The sequence below is a fragment of the Vigna angularis genome, chromosome 5 (assembly GCF_016808095.1).
Source record: "Vigna angularis cultivar LongXiaoDou No.4 chromosome 5, ASM1680809v1, whole genome shotgun sequence".
Taxonomy (NCBI): Eukaryota; Viridiplantae; Streptophyta; class Magnoliopsida; order Fabales; family Fabaceae; genus Vigna; species Vigna angularis.
Window position 1 is genome coordinate 5,624,567 of NC_068974.1, and position 14,528 is coordinate 5,639,094.

General features: G+C 40.4%; 1 protein-coding gene across 2 annotated transcripts; it reads right to left on the reverse strand.

The window, feature by feature from the left end:
• Positions 1-791: 791 nt before the first annotated feature.
• Positions 792-13,832, reverse strand: LOC108319428 (uncharacterized). 2 transcript variants are annotated; one of them, XM_052877419.1, is made up of 14 exons: positions 13,694-13,832; positions 13,314-13,381; positions 6,706-6,786; positions 6,189-6,264; positions 5,939-6,003; positions 4,870-4,971; positions 3,923-4,012; positions 3,778-3,852; positions 3,666-3,698; positions 3,484-3,564; positions 3,280-3,342; positions 2,925-2,987; positions 1,664-1,729; positions 792-1,259 (listed from the first exon to the last, which is right to left on the reverse strand). In XM_052877419.1, the coding sequence occupies exons 1-14, from the start codon at positions 13,734-13,736 to the stop codon at positions 1,128-1,130; spliced, it is 1,038 nt and encodes a 345-aa protein (XP_052733379.1). In that variant the 5' UTR covers positions 13,737-13,832; the 3' UTR covers positions 792-1,127. The 2 variants fall into 2 exon arrangements, with proteins under 2 accessions (XP_052733379.1, XP_052733380.1); XM_052877420.1 differs by lacking the exon at positions 13,314-13,381 and having other exon boundaries at positions 13,694-13,820.
• Between the last annotated feature and the right edge of the window lie 696 nt (positions 13,833-14,528).

A 14,528-nucleotide genomic window follows, 5' to 3' on the forward strand; every position in this document is an offset into this window, starting at 1 on the left:
TAATAAACTCTTCTTCCACAAATCTCAACAAGTGTTAGCTAACATTAAAGTAAGATCATTTCATAATCGGTAAATAACTCTCGTTAAACCAATCTAAAATTACTGAAATATAATGCAAAATACTGTTTTGAATAAAAGAATTAATCTACTTTCTTTATCTTTTATTTAATCTAAAACATTTTCAAATTAAGAAACAAATAAACATTTTAAAACTCACATAAATATGAATAACCTTCTCAACTATTATTGATTTTAATTAATAAAACTTACAGTTTGATCATTGTATAAATGTACAATTAAAAAGATCTGATTTCTCCTTATTTCAATTGTTTTAAAATATTTCATAATAGTAAAAATATAATTCAATACTTCCTTATAGAAGTTTTTAATCAGTTATGTAGTCAAACATTGATTGAATCTCAACCAATTCAATGACTAGTATACTATAAAAATTACTAATAGTAGTATTTTAATTTTACGTGGCTCATGTCCTGATAAGTATGTAAACAATTCATACATTAAACCCTAAACTGTAAAATTATTCATCAAGTTGTAATTTATCATCAAGAATTATGTGTAGAAAATATTTATTAACTATTGATTTTTATATTTAAATATGTAGATTTGCTAAAGCACCAATAATATTTCCATCCAATTTCATATGGAAAATCTATCCAAAAGAACCATTATCAAAATGGAGGAGACCTGCTTACAATAGAACGATCCAAACAAGAAAATGCACTTACAACGGTTTCTAAGGCCGTCATTGTATTATTAGAGCTATGCGAAAATTTGTTAACAAGATTTGTATAAAATTCACAAAGTAATAGGCTGAACAAAAAGAGTTCACGACGACTCAATAGTCACTCTTTCCTTGACCAGCTTTCCCAGTTCAATATTGGAGATTCTTATTTAATTTTAATCCTAATGAAACTCGAGAGAAACATCTCTGCAAAATTCAATTGCCCAGACAGTTTATAATCTGGCCTGGGCATACTATAATTGATGGTGCATACGTCTTTTGAACAGACACCAACTGGTGAGGATTTTCACCCCCACCATAGGTCCAATAATCTATAGTTGTTTACTGCAGAATAAGAAGAGAAAGAAAGGACATGTTATTACTGTTAACTAGTCGAACGAGTTTGTTGGACTACTGAATCTGTGGCACTCCGAGTTCTGCTCAGAAATGGAGCATAGACGCCAGATAACCTACCCAGCCCAAACAAGCCAGAACTAGATCCATTGGTTCTACTCTCCTGAAAAGACGTCCCACACTAACAAGGTCAAAACTCAAACACATATATTTAAGAAAAATGTGGGTAACAGGTAAAGAAAAATGTGGGTAATACAGACAATAAAATCATGCAAATACGAATTTAAGTTACAACTACAGACAACTGTAATCGAATGGAAAATATTTTTTTAATTGTGAAAATCACATCCATAAAAATAAAACTGGGTTTTCCAAGGAAAATGCATCATTTCACCAAAATGAACACAAACTTGTCAACTTTTAGCCACACATCCCACAAATATGTAAAATTAAAAATCACAGTAGCAAAAAACATAGCCAAACGATGTCATGTGAAACAAATAACTGTTCCCACTTCACACCTCTCTAGTAAATTAATCTGAGTAAGCAAAACAGAATATTGCAAACCTGGACAGATCCACCAGAATTCGATGGAGATGGTTGATCAGTCGATATTGTTGATGGCGATCCATCCTGTTAAGAAAACAAAATGGTAGGAAAAACTAACAATTAGCACAAGTAGTGAAGCAGTAAAAGCTTTCAATTAAAAGTAAAACACAGTTACAAAGACTGCACAAACTTATATGAAGGATTTGGATGAGTTGAGAGACGACAAAAGTGACAAAACCCTTATGTAGAAGAACTTATATGAGAGGAAGGGATGGGAAAGTCTATACAAGGAGCATGAATAAACAAATACACCAACAGCCACACCCGTAATTTGGATGTGTTTATGTTAGGGGCTGGAGAGTTTACGAGAGAAGATATAGGAGAGAGAGAGAGAGAAGGGGTCCGTACGGTAGCGGATAGTGGCCGAACGGCTGAAAGGGGGGAGCACGATGACCGAACGGTTGAAAGGCAGGAGCACGATGGCCGAACGGTGGAAGGGGGGAGCACGATGGCCGAACGATTGAAAGGGGGGAGCACGATGACCGAACGATAGGGGGAAGAGAAAAAGAGGGCTGAGCGAGTGGAGCGATGATGAGCGTCCTAAGCGAGTGGAAGCAACAACGAGCGTTCTAACTGACAACAGTAGGATAGACGGGAATCTCAAAGGACGTACCTCAGGATATTATAGAAGTAAATATAGTAAATAAGGATAGAAATATTCTTACCAGATAATTATAATAAATAGGCATAATTACCATTATTCTTTACCTTTTTGGGAAGGAGTAATTAGTATTAATAAAGGAGGAACCTAGGGTTTAGGCATGTTTTTGATTAAGAAGTTTGTAAGAGAGGTTAGGCTCTCAGGTAACTGACGGAGACCCTGCTCTCAGTTATTGGTTGTTTATTGTGATACCAATATTTCCAGTTAATAAAGAGTTTTATTCATTCAAATACCACTGTTTATTGCCTTTGGGAGTTTGAAAGAGTGTGAGTGGCAAGTTCACGTACTCAGGTACGTAACAGTTTACGTGATTCTTTCCAAATACCAACTGCATTACTAGATTCAGGGTTTGCTTGGTTGAGCAAGAGACAGTAAGTTGGAATGAAGAAAAAAATATTTAAGTCATGACTCAAACTGAAAATAAGTACATTTTGTTTTCCAGCTTCTCATGTAGGCAAGTGTAACCTTCATCTCAACTCCCCTACTGTCCACCTTTCGAACCATGCAGATACTAAGACTAAGCATACCCAGGAAGTATAATTTCTATATAGAAGTTACCTTTGCTGATGGCGTAACAAAAGGTGGCTCAAGTGACAGCCTAGACGAACCCGACTGTGAACCCTGTATAATACAGACTAGGAGTAAGCATAGGAACAATTTTCAAAGGAAGTGGACAAGCGAAAGTCTTCGGGAGGGGGTGAGGGGGCTACAATACAAAACCAAACTTGATGACTGCATTCATTCTTTAGCTTACAGCTTTATTTTCTAGGCCAATGAATAAAATATAATGTTAAACTAACAGCAAGACATCCTATAAATTTACAACATAATATACCAGCGTGTCTAATTGACAAGAACAGTTCACCCGAAGTCATATTGCACTCTTAAAATGAAAGTGGGGAAAAATGCTTACCCTCGAAGAGGGTGAAACGGGTGGTAGCTCAATGGCTGGCCTGGAAGAACTGGATGATGATGGCTATATATTAAAAACAGAAGTGTTAGCAAATTATATGGTAAAAAAAACAGTAACATAATAGAACCCAAATCTGAAGTTCAGACCACAAAACCAAGCCAAACAAGTAAAAAGAAAACATTGCAACAAACGCTTGGTTCATGCCTGGATATACTCTGTGGTTCTGCTATTTTCCAAAGTCTTTGTAAATTGACACAACATGGTTACTCCTTCGGTTGTGGCCACCTACACGGATTGAAGTTAGTAAATAGTAAATCACGGATGTAACCAATATTCATAGCATAAAAAATTAAATTATGCAGTGACTGAAATCAAATTGACTATACCTGTTTCTCTTCTATTTCTTTAATTCTAGATGCCTGGGAAGAAAAGTAATCAAGCTAAGTTAAACAAGCAACAACAAAATTAAAAGTAAAAATATTCTAGCAATTGATATACCAGAACACGGACTGCAACATGAACAGACTTGAAATTTCCACTTATCTTATCTGCCTTCTGTTGAGTTACAGATATCTGTAACAGAAGATATTCATATGTTAAACAATGAAGAGGAAAAACTAGAAATCAAAAAATCTTTACTTACCTCCTCCCTGGTGCTTTCAGTAAGGGCAGCACATTCGTCTAAACTTTCATCTAAACGGTTCATTCTTGAAGATAATTTCTTCTTTACATCCTGAAATCATTGTAGATAACTAAATATTATTCATTTTCACTATTCCACGGTAAAAGAACTATTAGTATTATTCTGAATGGCCGGAGAAAGTCAGAAAACTAATCAGACCAGAAAACAAGATTTAGAAGCATTATCTTTTATAGACCACACTAAGTTCCACTAAAATAATGTTTGAAATATAGGAAATAATATATTTTGACAATGGAAATATACAATTTTAATGATGAAAAATATTGCACTTAAAGCTGTCAGAAAATATTTGCATGAATAATATTCAACTCAAAAAGGCTGGAAAGAGAAATCAAGCTCAAAAATTATTTGAAAGAAGTCATAAAGAGAGAATAAAATTAGAGTTCAGCAGGTTTACTACCAAATCTACTCATAAAAACATTCTATTGTCATTGATAAAAGTCCCATAAATGATCAAATCAAGCTCAAATTATTTGAAAGCAGTCATAAAAGAGAGAATAAAATTAGAGTTAAGTAGCTTTACTACCAAATCTATTTATTAAAACATTATATTGTCATTGATAAAAGTCCCATAAAGGAAACATATCATAATGTGCACTTCCAGTATTCTAGAGGATTCGCACATAGGCTTAATATCAAAAAAAGAACAAACTAAGATCCTCGTCAAGTTCATATGTTTTGTATATTTTCTAGTCCAAAAACATTCGAATAAATACTACTTAGTTGTATTATTAAAAATATTTACTCATTTGCTACTTGATATTTTACTTTATACTGTATAGCTATTATACCCAACAGACAGTTGTCATTCATTGTCATCTCTAAGAAATGACTGGTTTTGACACAATCTAAGAAGAAGAAACTATCCAATAGAAAAGAAAAATTACATCAATGGTTCCATACAGCTTCCCCATCTGATTACCAATAGATGTGCAAGCATCAGACAAACTACGTTTAGTTGCAAACATCAAATCAGGAAGCTTCCATCCCTGTAAGCAAACAAGAGTCATAAAACTAAATCATAAGAGTGGGAACTTGAATATTTGGAGAAAGTGAGGTAATAAGATTACAGTAAGATTAATTGTTAAAAAAGATAGACAAAAAGTGAACAAGCATCCAACTGCTGGCATAATGCTGGCATAAACTTCAGTTTAGACAATTTCATGCACAATGACAGACCTTTGCATAAGGGCGGACAAAACCTTTAAGTTGGAGCAATAATACATGTAGATTGTTATACTATTACTACCCAACAATGTCAATGATTTTCTCTCAGTTTTTAGAGTTTTCACTTTTGGTATACAAACTTTGTTCCTGGATTTTTCACTCCCATGCAAACCTGACAACTAACAATCATCTAACAGCAAAGCAATGACAGAATTGAGCTAAAACTAAACCAGGAAAGACATTTCTAAGAAAAGAATGATAAATGCAATTTGGCTAAGTTAAAAAGATTATTTGAAACAACTCAAACAAACATGAATGATTGCTATGCGAACAGGTCATAATAAAATTTTTAGAAAATACCATCTCTAAAAGGGTTTATATATTTTACAAGATTGGAAAACTTTCAATCATATGCTTGACATCCATCAATGGCAGAAGCCAAAACTTCATTTTATAATCCCAATATTGCAGCATATGAAACAGTCATAGTGGGGGCCCCTTCACAACTTTCCTATGGCATGAGGGTATAAACAAGAATTCAGATTCCCCCAAGCCTCTCCAACTAGGCTTCTCTCCATCCCAAATATCAACCATCCATCACGTTATCCAGTTACTATGTTCAATTTCAAAAGTTGAGATCATGGCTGGATCCATGTTCACATAGCAGCTAGCAATTATTGAAAGCACCAACAAAAAATTCAATTTTTATCCCTAAAAGTTCCCTACCTGAATGTATTACTACTGCGTCCAGTTACTTAAATCAATGATTGAGAAAATAAAAGACATTACCTTCCACCAGACGTATCCATATCCCGCCACAACAATAACAATCACTGTTACATATTTTTTTCCACCTGTACATTTCTCAAACAAGTCAGAAAATAACACTGGAGTTAAAAAAACAAGGAAACACATGTTAGCTTGTGCAAAGTATGGAGACACCCATAGGATTTGCAAATTAACACGTCAGCTTTTATTAAATTACTGAAGAAAAAAACAGAAACCTCACAAAATGTAAAAGAAAGTAGTTAACCAGCACCTGTCCCACTTGAATTTACAATAGTGATTGATCTATCTCTAGCAAGAAGCTGTAGTTCCTGACGAAGACTGTTTACCTGTAGATGAACAGTTTATTAGCAATTTCAATTACCCCATATTTCTGTATGTTTACAAATACAGCATTTGTTTTTGTAGCCAACTCGACAGGGAAATAAAAAGCCCACTTCAACTACTAAAAGTTATACCTCTTATAATATAAACTGAGAAATGTGGCCACGCTCTCATTATTCAATTCAAAGACAGGAACAATGCTAAGGTTAGCACGTACATTATACATTTACTTACACAACATATTTTCATAATACAACTTAATTGTTATAAATGAGACAATTAAAAGTAAAAGATTATTGCATATTGATCAGACTCAAAGTCATGTATTATAAGATTCACTAAAAGATGTTCTGCATGATGCATGCAATTTAACTAAACAAAGAACTATTCCTAATTAAATTTAAATATAATGAATAACTAAAAGTCAGCAGCAACAACGTGCAAACCTGAGCCATCAAAGCATCGTTATGAGGCAGCTTTTTAACAGCTGGAGCAGGATCACTGCTTTTAAATTGCTTCAAAACAACCTGATCAAAAAGACTACAATCAGCAAAAAGCCCGCACATTTCACTGACAATAAATGCTAGTTGAAATATACCGATTATATTGATGGAAATTGAAACCAATTACTAATATAAAATAATAGCATCCAGAATATTACGAACTTGGGATTTTAGGATATAAAAAGGCTGAAATAACATGACTGAACTTCTCAAGTATATATGACAACCAACTTAGCCCAGCAGGAGGAATAAGCCAAATTGACGAAGCAGGTTTCTAATGAAAAACCAAAGTTTTGGTAAACCTAATTAGAATGTTTTTTACTATTTGATAGTCTCTCCTAATATTTTCTTGTTCTTCATCTGCCTCTGTTGGTCTTCTCAAATGACTAAACAACCTTGGGAAAGTTCCCATCACCTTCTCCTCAATAGATGCAACTCCAACTGTCTCCAACAAACTAGATCTTCATCATTGCTTACACATCCACCTCAGTACTCTAAACTCAGTTACTTTTTCTTTTTTTCTTGATAAGTTTCCAATGATCTATTTATTCTCAATAATAGGCATGAGCCTCTGTTGGTCTTCTCACTAGACAAAACAACTTGGGAAGTTTCCATCGTGCTTTTCTTAACAGACACAAACTTTAATTTGCAATATTACCTTACTCATCCACCTCAGGGCTATAAACCCAGATACTCTTTTTTTCTCCCTGATGACCATACAAATTAGCAGCAAAAATTCACAACCATTCATCCAGTAAAACTTTCCTTTTGAGTTTGATAGACACCTTACAATCTGATAGGTCTCGAGTAATGAAACCTATACGCTTCCCACACCTTAACTCACACAGAATCCTCCATAATACTGAATAACCTCCTCTGATTAATAGAGAACAAGAAAGAATACAAGAATATAGGAACGTAGGAGCCTAATCTCCCCCCAAGCAGACTACAAGTCTGATTCAGATACAAGAATTGACAAAAAGTCCCTATCCTTCTCCTCTCTAGCTATTTATACAAGTTTGGCCTCCTAACAGATACATCCCCCTTCCTAACTGATAAAACAGTTAGGCTACTGACCCACTAACTAACTAACTGCTTCTCTCTTCTGTTTCTTCTCACATACACCTTTAGCCTCCTATCATTACTCCCCCCCCCCCCACTTTCAACCTTGTCCTCAAGGTTGAAGTCTGGAAACTGATCTTTGATTGTGGCTAAATCTTCCCAAGTTGCTCCTTCTTCACCTCCAGTCTGCCATTCTATTAATACTTGCTGAATTGACTCCCCATCCTGCTGTATCTGCCTCTGTTGCAGAATTTTTGCTGGCCAAAAAGCAGGTCCCTCTGCTTGCAACTCTTCGGGCAGAGCCTTTTCTACTTTTCGATCCCCCACTGCCTTCTTTAATTGTGATGCGTGAAACACCGAATGTATCTTTGCTGACTCAAGTAATTCCAATCTAAACGCTACATTTCCCACCTGCTGCAGTACCTTGAACGGCCCAAAATACCGTGCAGAAAGTTTGGGATGCAACCTGGTTGGCATTGAAAGCTGTCGGTGTGGCCTGATTTTTAGATAGACCCAATCTCCCACTTTTATATCAACTTCCCTTCTCTTTTTATTCGCTTGCTGTACCATCAAATCTTGAGCACGACTCAAATGGTATTTTAGCTGCTTGAGAGCCTCATCTCTGGTCATCAAATCTTGAGCTACTGCTTCAACTGGAGTTTCTCCTGGAATGAAACGGCTGAAAGAAGGAGGAGGCCTGCCATACACTATCTCAAATGGGGTACACCTGGCTGCCCCCTGATAACTCGTATTGTACCAAAACTCTGCCCAAGGCAACATCAAATACCAACTCTTGGGCTGTTCAGAACAAAAACAACGCAAATATCCCTCCACTATGCGATTCACAACCTCTGTCTGCCCATCCGTTTCCGGATGATATGCTGTGCTCATCTTGAGCTGTGTCCCTTGTTTTTTAAACAACTCTCTCCAAAAAATACTCAGAAATAAAGGGTCTCGGTCACTCACCATAGAAGCTGGTATCCCATGCAATCTTACAACCTCTTTGGTAAACACATCCGCCACGGTCTTTGCTGAATATGGGTGTTTTAGTGCCATGAAATGAGCGTACTTGCTCAATCTATCTACGACCACCATGATTGCATCATATCCTTGTGACTTAGGCAGTCTCACAATAAAATCCAAGCTGATCTCTTCCCATATTGCCTGAGGAATGGGTAAGGGTTGCAGCAACCCATGTGGTGATGATGTTTGATACTTATGCTGCTGACACACCACACAGCTGGTTACAAACTCTGTTATCATCTTCTTCATGCCCATCCAATACAGTGACTGAGCTATCCTTCTATAAGTCCTATAAATTCCCGAGTGTCCCCCCATTTTTGTTACATGAAACTCACCCAGCAATTTTGGAATCCAAACTGACTTGGCCGACAGTACCAATCGACCCTTGTAATGTAATCGTTCATTTTCCAACGTATATGGCACATGTGAATTGGGATCCCGTTTCAAGTCAGCAATCACTTTTTGTAACTCTGCATCCTCCTCTACTTCTTTGACAACCTCTTCAAAATCTGGCCAAAAAAGCCTGGATATCGCCCTTAACTCTTTCCCCTCCAGCTCTCCTTCATTCTTCCTCGAAAGGGCATCAGCTGCCCTGTTTGTGCTTCCCCTTTTATATACCACCTCAAAATCATACCCCATCAATTTTGCCATCCAATTTTGCTGACTCTGTGTAGTGATCCTTTGCTCCATCAAATATTTCAAACTTCTTTGATCTGTATGCACCGTGAACCTCCGCCCGACCAAATACGGCCTCCAATGTTGAATGGCCAAGACCAAGGCCATCAACTCCTTCTCATAAATGGATTTGCTGAGGTTTCCCTCGGATAAAGCCTTGCTGTAAAACGCAATTGGCTTCTTATTTTGAGTCAGCACAGCCCCAACTCCTCTTCCCGACGCGTCACACTCAATATGAAAATCTTGGGAAAAATCTGGTAGAGTCAAAACAGGTGCAGCAGTCATCGCATTTTTCAGCTGCTTCATCGCTTCTCTCGCCCCTTCGTTCCATTCAAATTTGCCTTTCTTCAATAGGTCAGTCAATGGTTTGGCCAATTTGCCATACCCCTCCACAAACCTCCTGTAATATCCTGTTAACCCCAAAAACCCTCTCAACGCCTTCAAATTTCTGGGTTCTTCCCACTCTCTTACGGCCTTTACCTTCTCATCATCCATCTCCACCCCTCTTTCTGAAATTTGATGGCCCAGGTAACGAATTTTTCTTCTTCCGAACTCACACTTCTTTTGATTTGCCACCCATCCATCCCGTACCAGCGTTTGCATCACCAGATTCAGCTGCTTCAGATGATCCTCCCAGCTGGGGCTGTAAATGAGGATATCATCAAAAAATACTAAAACCCATTTCCTCAAATAGGGCCGTAATAAGTTGTTCATGGTACTTTGGAAAGTTGCCGGGGCATTCATGAGGCCAAAGGGCATCACGAGAAACTCATAATGTCCTTGGTGGGTGCGAAATGCAGTTTTAGCCACGTCTTCTTCCTCCATACGTATCTGGTGATACCCGGACTTGAGATCAATCTTAGAAAAGTACCTGGCACCCGTGAGTTCATCCAATAATTCCTCTATCACTGGTATGGGGAATTTATCCGGTATGGTCGCCTTGTTTAACGCCCTATAATCCACACAAAAACGCCAACTTCCATCTTTTTTTTTCACTAATATAACTGGGCTCGAAAATGGACTTGTACTGGGACGGATGATTCCAGCTCTCAACATTTCTTCAACTTGCTTTTCAATTTCACTTTTGAGGAGGTGAGGATACCTGTAAGGCCTTACATTTATAGAGTTATGGCCCTCCTTGAGCTGGATACGGTGCTGTTGGACACGTGTCGGAGGTAAGCCATGCAAACCTCGAAATAAGTGTGAGTGGGTCTGCAGCAGAGTCACTAACTCTGCCCTCTGTCCCACGGTCAAATCTGTTCCCCACTCACTACTATCATCTGCCTCCACTCTACTTAAACTCCACACCATGGCCCCCGCTTCTGCATCCACCACTTTTAACAGTGACTCCGCCTTTACCAGCTGTCTCGATAGGGATGGGTCACCCTTAATGCATATCTTCCTATCCCCCACCTTGTAAATCATCGTCATGTTACCCCAGTTACTACTTACTTCTCCTAATGTGGCCAGCCATGCAACTCCCAAGATTACGTCCACCCCTCCTAAATCGAAGACGTAAAAATCTTCTTCCACGTCGACTTCCCCCAACTGCATTGTTACCTTGTCACACCGACCACGCGCCTCCCTCCGATGGCCATCACCCAAGCTTACGCAGTATGCCGGAGTGTCCGTCACCGTCAATCCCAATTCCTCCATCACCTTCCGACTGATGTAATTGTGACTGGCGCCACTATCGATCAACACCACCACCCTCCGTTCGCCTATTGTTCCCATCAGCTTCAAAGTTCTCGGACCGGTCCACCCCTCAGCAGAAAATGCCGATAACTCCATCGTCTTCTCCCCTGTATTGTCCATCACCTCCGTATCTCCTTCGTCTTCGTCCTCCGCCAATAGCAACACTCTGAGGCTCTTCTCGTTGCACCGGTGGCCGGGGGCAAAGGGCCCTCCACATCGATAACACCTACCCTCTTCTCGTCTCTTAAGGAACTCAGGATAGGGCAAGTTACGGACCGCCCTGGCTCGACCGTCACCGGCCGTCGCGACGCTCCCTCTCGTCACCATGTTCGACGCCACTCCCTCTCTTCTCGCGACTCCTCCACCCTCCGTTTTCACTACTTGGGTCGTCGCAGTTCTCACCGGCTCCGTTCGCGTCACATTCCCGATAGGTCGCATAACGTATGGGTTCGTCTTAGACCCACTTGCTTGCCATCCTTGAACTCGCAGCGCCGCATCTTGCACATCCCTTGCTATCCTCATCGCTTCCATTAATTCAGAAGGATTCTGAATTCGCACCTGTCCCTTCACGTCTTCCCGTAACCCAGCCAAGAAATACCCTAACACCTGTTCCTCCGGTACCCCTTTCGTCTGCCCCATCAACGTTTCGAAACTCCGAACAAATTCTTCCACTGTGCCTTCTTGCCGTAGATTGGCCAATCGCTCGAACACCGTGCCTCTGAATCCCTTCCCAAAGCGATTAATCATGGCCGCCTTCAGGCCATCCCACGATCGATTTCGAGCCTTCTCTTTCCAAAACGTAAACCAGTACGCCGCACTCCCCTCCATGCTCACATATGCGAGTTCCACCTTTTCTTCGTCGTCCGTTATTTTTTGTATGTCAAAGAATCTTTCTGCCCGATTGAGCCAACTGAGTGGCTCCTCTCCTTCAAAGGTCGGTAACTCTACCCTCTTCCTCCACGGTTTCTGTTCTCCCCCTTTTCCACCATTTTCGCCCACTCCAATCACTCTGGGTCCCCTATGCTGATTATCGTTGACGGAGCTATCTTCTGAACTCCCTTCCGTCTGAGGACCGTGATGGCCTTGCGTTCCCAAAATCTTCATTATTTGTTGAAGGTCCCTTCGTACCGCCGCCGATTCAGCCTTCATCCCCTCCATCGTAATCTCAATGGCTTCAAGCCTTGCCTCCGTCGCATTCTCCATCTTCGCGTTTTCTCCAATTCGTTTGGATCCGGCAGGTCGGACCAAATGATAGGTCTCGAGTAATGAAACCTATACGCTTCCCACACCTTAACTCACACAGAATCCTCCATAATACTGAATAACCTCCTCTGATTAATAGAGAACAAGAAAGAATACAAGAATATAGGAACGTAGGAGCCTAATCTCCCCCCAAGCAGACTACAAGTCTGATTCAGATACAAGAATTGACAAAAAGTCCCTATCCTTCTCCTCTCTAGCTATTTATACAAGTTTGGCCTCCTAACAGATACATCCCCCTTCCTAACTGATAAAACAGTTAGGCTACTGACCCACTAACTAACTAACTGCTTCTCTCTTCTGTTTCTTCTCACATACACCTTTAGCCTCCTATCACAATCACAGATCAAAACTTATACATGTAGTCCCCCAAACAGGAACCCCATATGTGTTACATTCTCATCAATACCTATATAACTTTGAAGTGTACATTGTAGAATAATGGATCCAATTCCAGAAACCTAAATCATATGACTTGGGGGCACTGTTTAATCCACAATTTTTGCCATCATAACACTTTAACCTCACGTCTTCCCACACCATAACCAATAATATTCTACCTACCCATATCCACACTTCTCGTACGTACTAGGCCTCCTCAAACTTCTGTTAATTTGCACAGTATCCCAAATATACCACTTTAGAGAGAATAAAACACTATAAAATTAAGAAAGTCATGAACATCATTCCCCGAAAAGAAAAAAATGCATCTATTAATTTATACCCATAGGCATAGTACATTAAGCACACAATTCACTAGAAGCTTAAAAAACTTACAAAAGAAATAACAAAAACAACACCACCCAGAGAAACAAGTTGAGCTCTCGTAAACTAACCTTGAAAGCACCGAGACCAGAAACGTCAGGCAGACTGCCTTCCTTGGCAATTACTGAACCAACAATACCTAAAACACAAACAGACTGCCTTCCTTAGCAATTACTGAACCAATAACACCTAAAACACAAACGAATTTAAGCGAGGTGTTTATTCTAATCCTAGCCTACAAAACACCATGCACACACCTACGAGAACGGCTCACTAAATTCCTGACATTCCAACACTCAATATACAAATGCAACTCAATAACCCTAGACAAATTTTGTTACATCAAAAAACAAAGGAACCTAAATTGCGATGGAACAAATTATGGAATAAAAGCAATTGAAATTACAGAAAAAGAGAAAGATTAATCGGAGGAAGTGATGAGAGAGTGAACCTGCACCGATGAGAATGGTGAGCTTGCCGAGTGGGAGAGCCATGGCGAGGCAGTGAGTCTCAGCAAGTAGCTAGCGCACTCTGTCGCGAAGCATTTAGAGCGAAACGCTGCGCTTAGGGTTGACGATGTGATGTGCGATTTTGAGTTTAGAAAAGAAGGGGAGGAGAAGCTTGGCTCGGTAACGATTGGTGCACTGGTGGTGTCTTTGGCCGCAACTGGCGGCGAAGAGCTCGACGGGGAGCGACTGTGCCTACGACGTCTCGGGCCGCGACACGCGGCGGCTTACTTGGTGGTGGAGCCGAGGCGGTTGCCGGCGTTGGTCACGTGTAGCAGCGACGAATCTGGGCCGCGCGCGGAGAGAGAAGAAGCGTCGCGTCGTGGCCGTCTTGATCCTGGTGACGAGCGGCGGCGTGGGCGACGTCCTGGGTGGCCGGATCGAGGCGCGGCAGTGGTGTTGGCTGGACCGGAAGAGCGGCGGTCCGTGTGCGTGAACTGAGGGAGCGGCGGGCCTGGCTCGCGGTTGTCGGGCTCCCCCAGGCAGCGGAGACACGGTGCGAAGAGAGGAGGGAGGAGAAAGACCTAGTGCCGTGGCCGGCGATAGTTCCAGCGGCGAGGGTCGTCACCGGTGACGCCGTGAGTTACGATTCGCGGTGGCCGGTTGGGTGGAGATGGTTGGCGGGGAAACCTGGGGCTGCTCCCTTGGTCTTGGCAAGAAAGAGAGTGCAAAGAGAAACCCTAGTGAATTCTAAGTCTAGAGAAAAAGGGCTTTGAGCCCGAAAAGAAAAAAAAAACAAAAGAAGGAGAGAGAGCCTCTGCTTTTTTTTCCACACCCTGG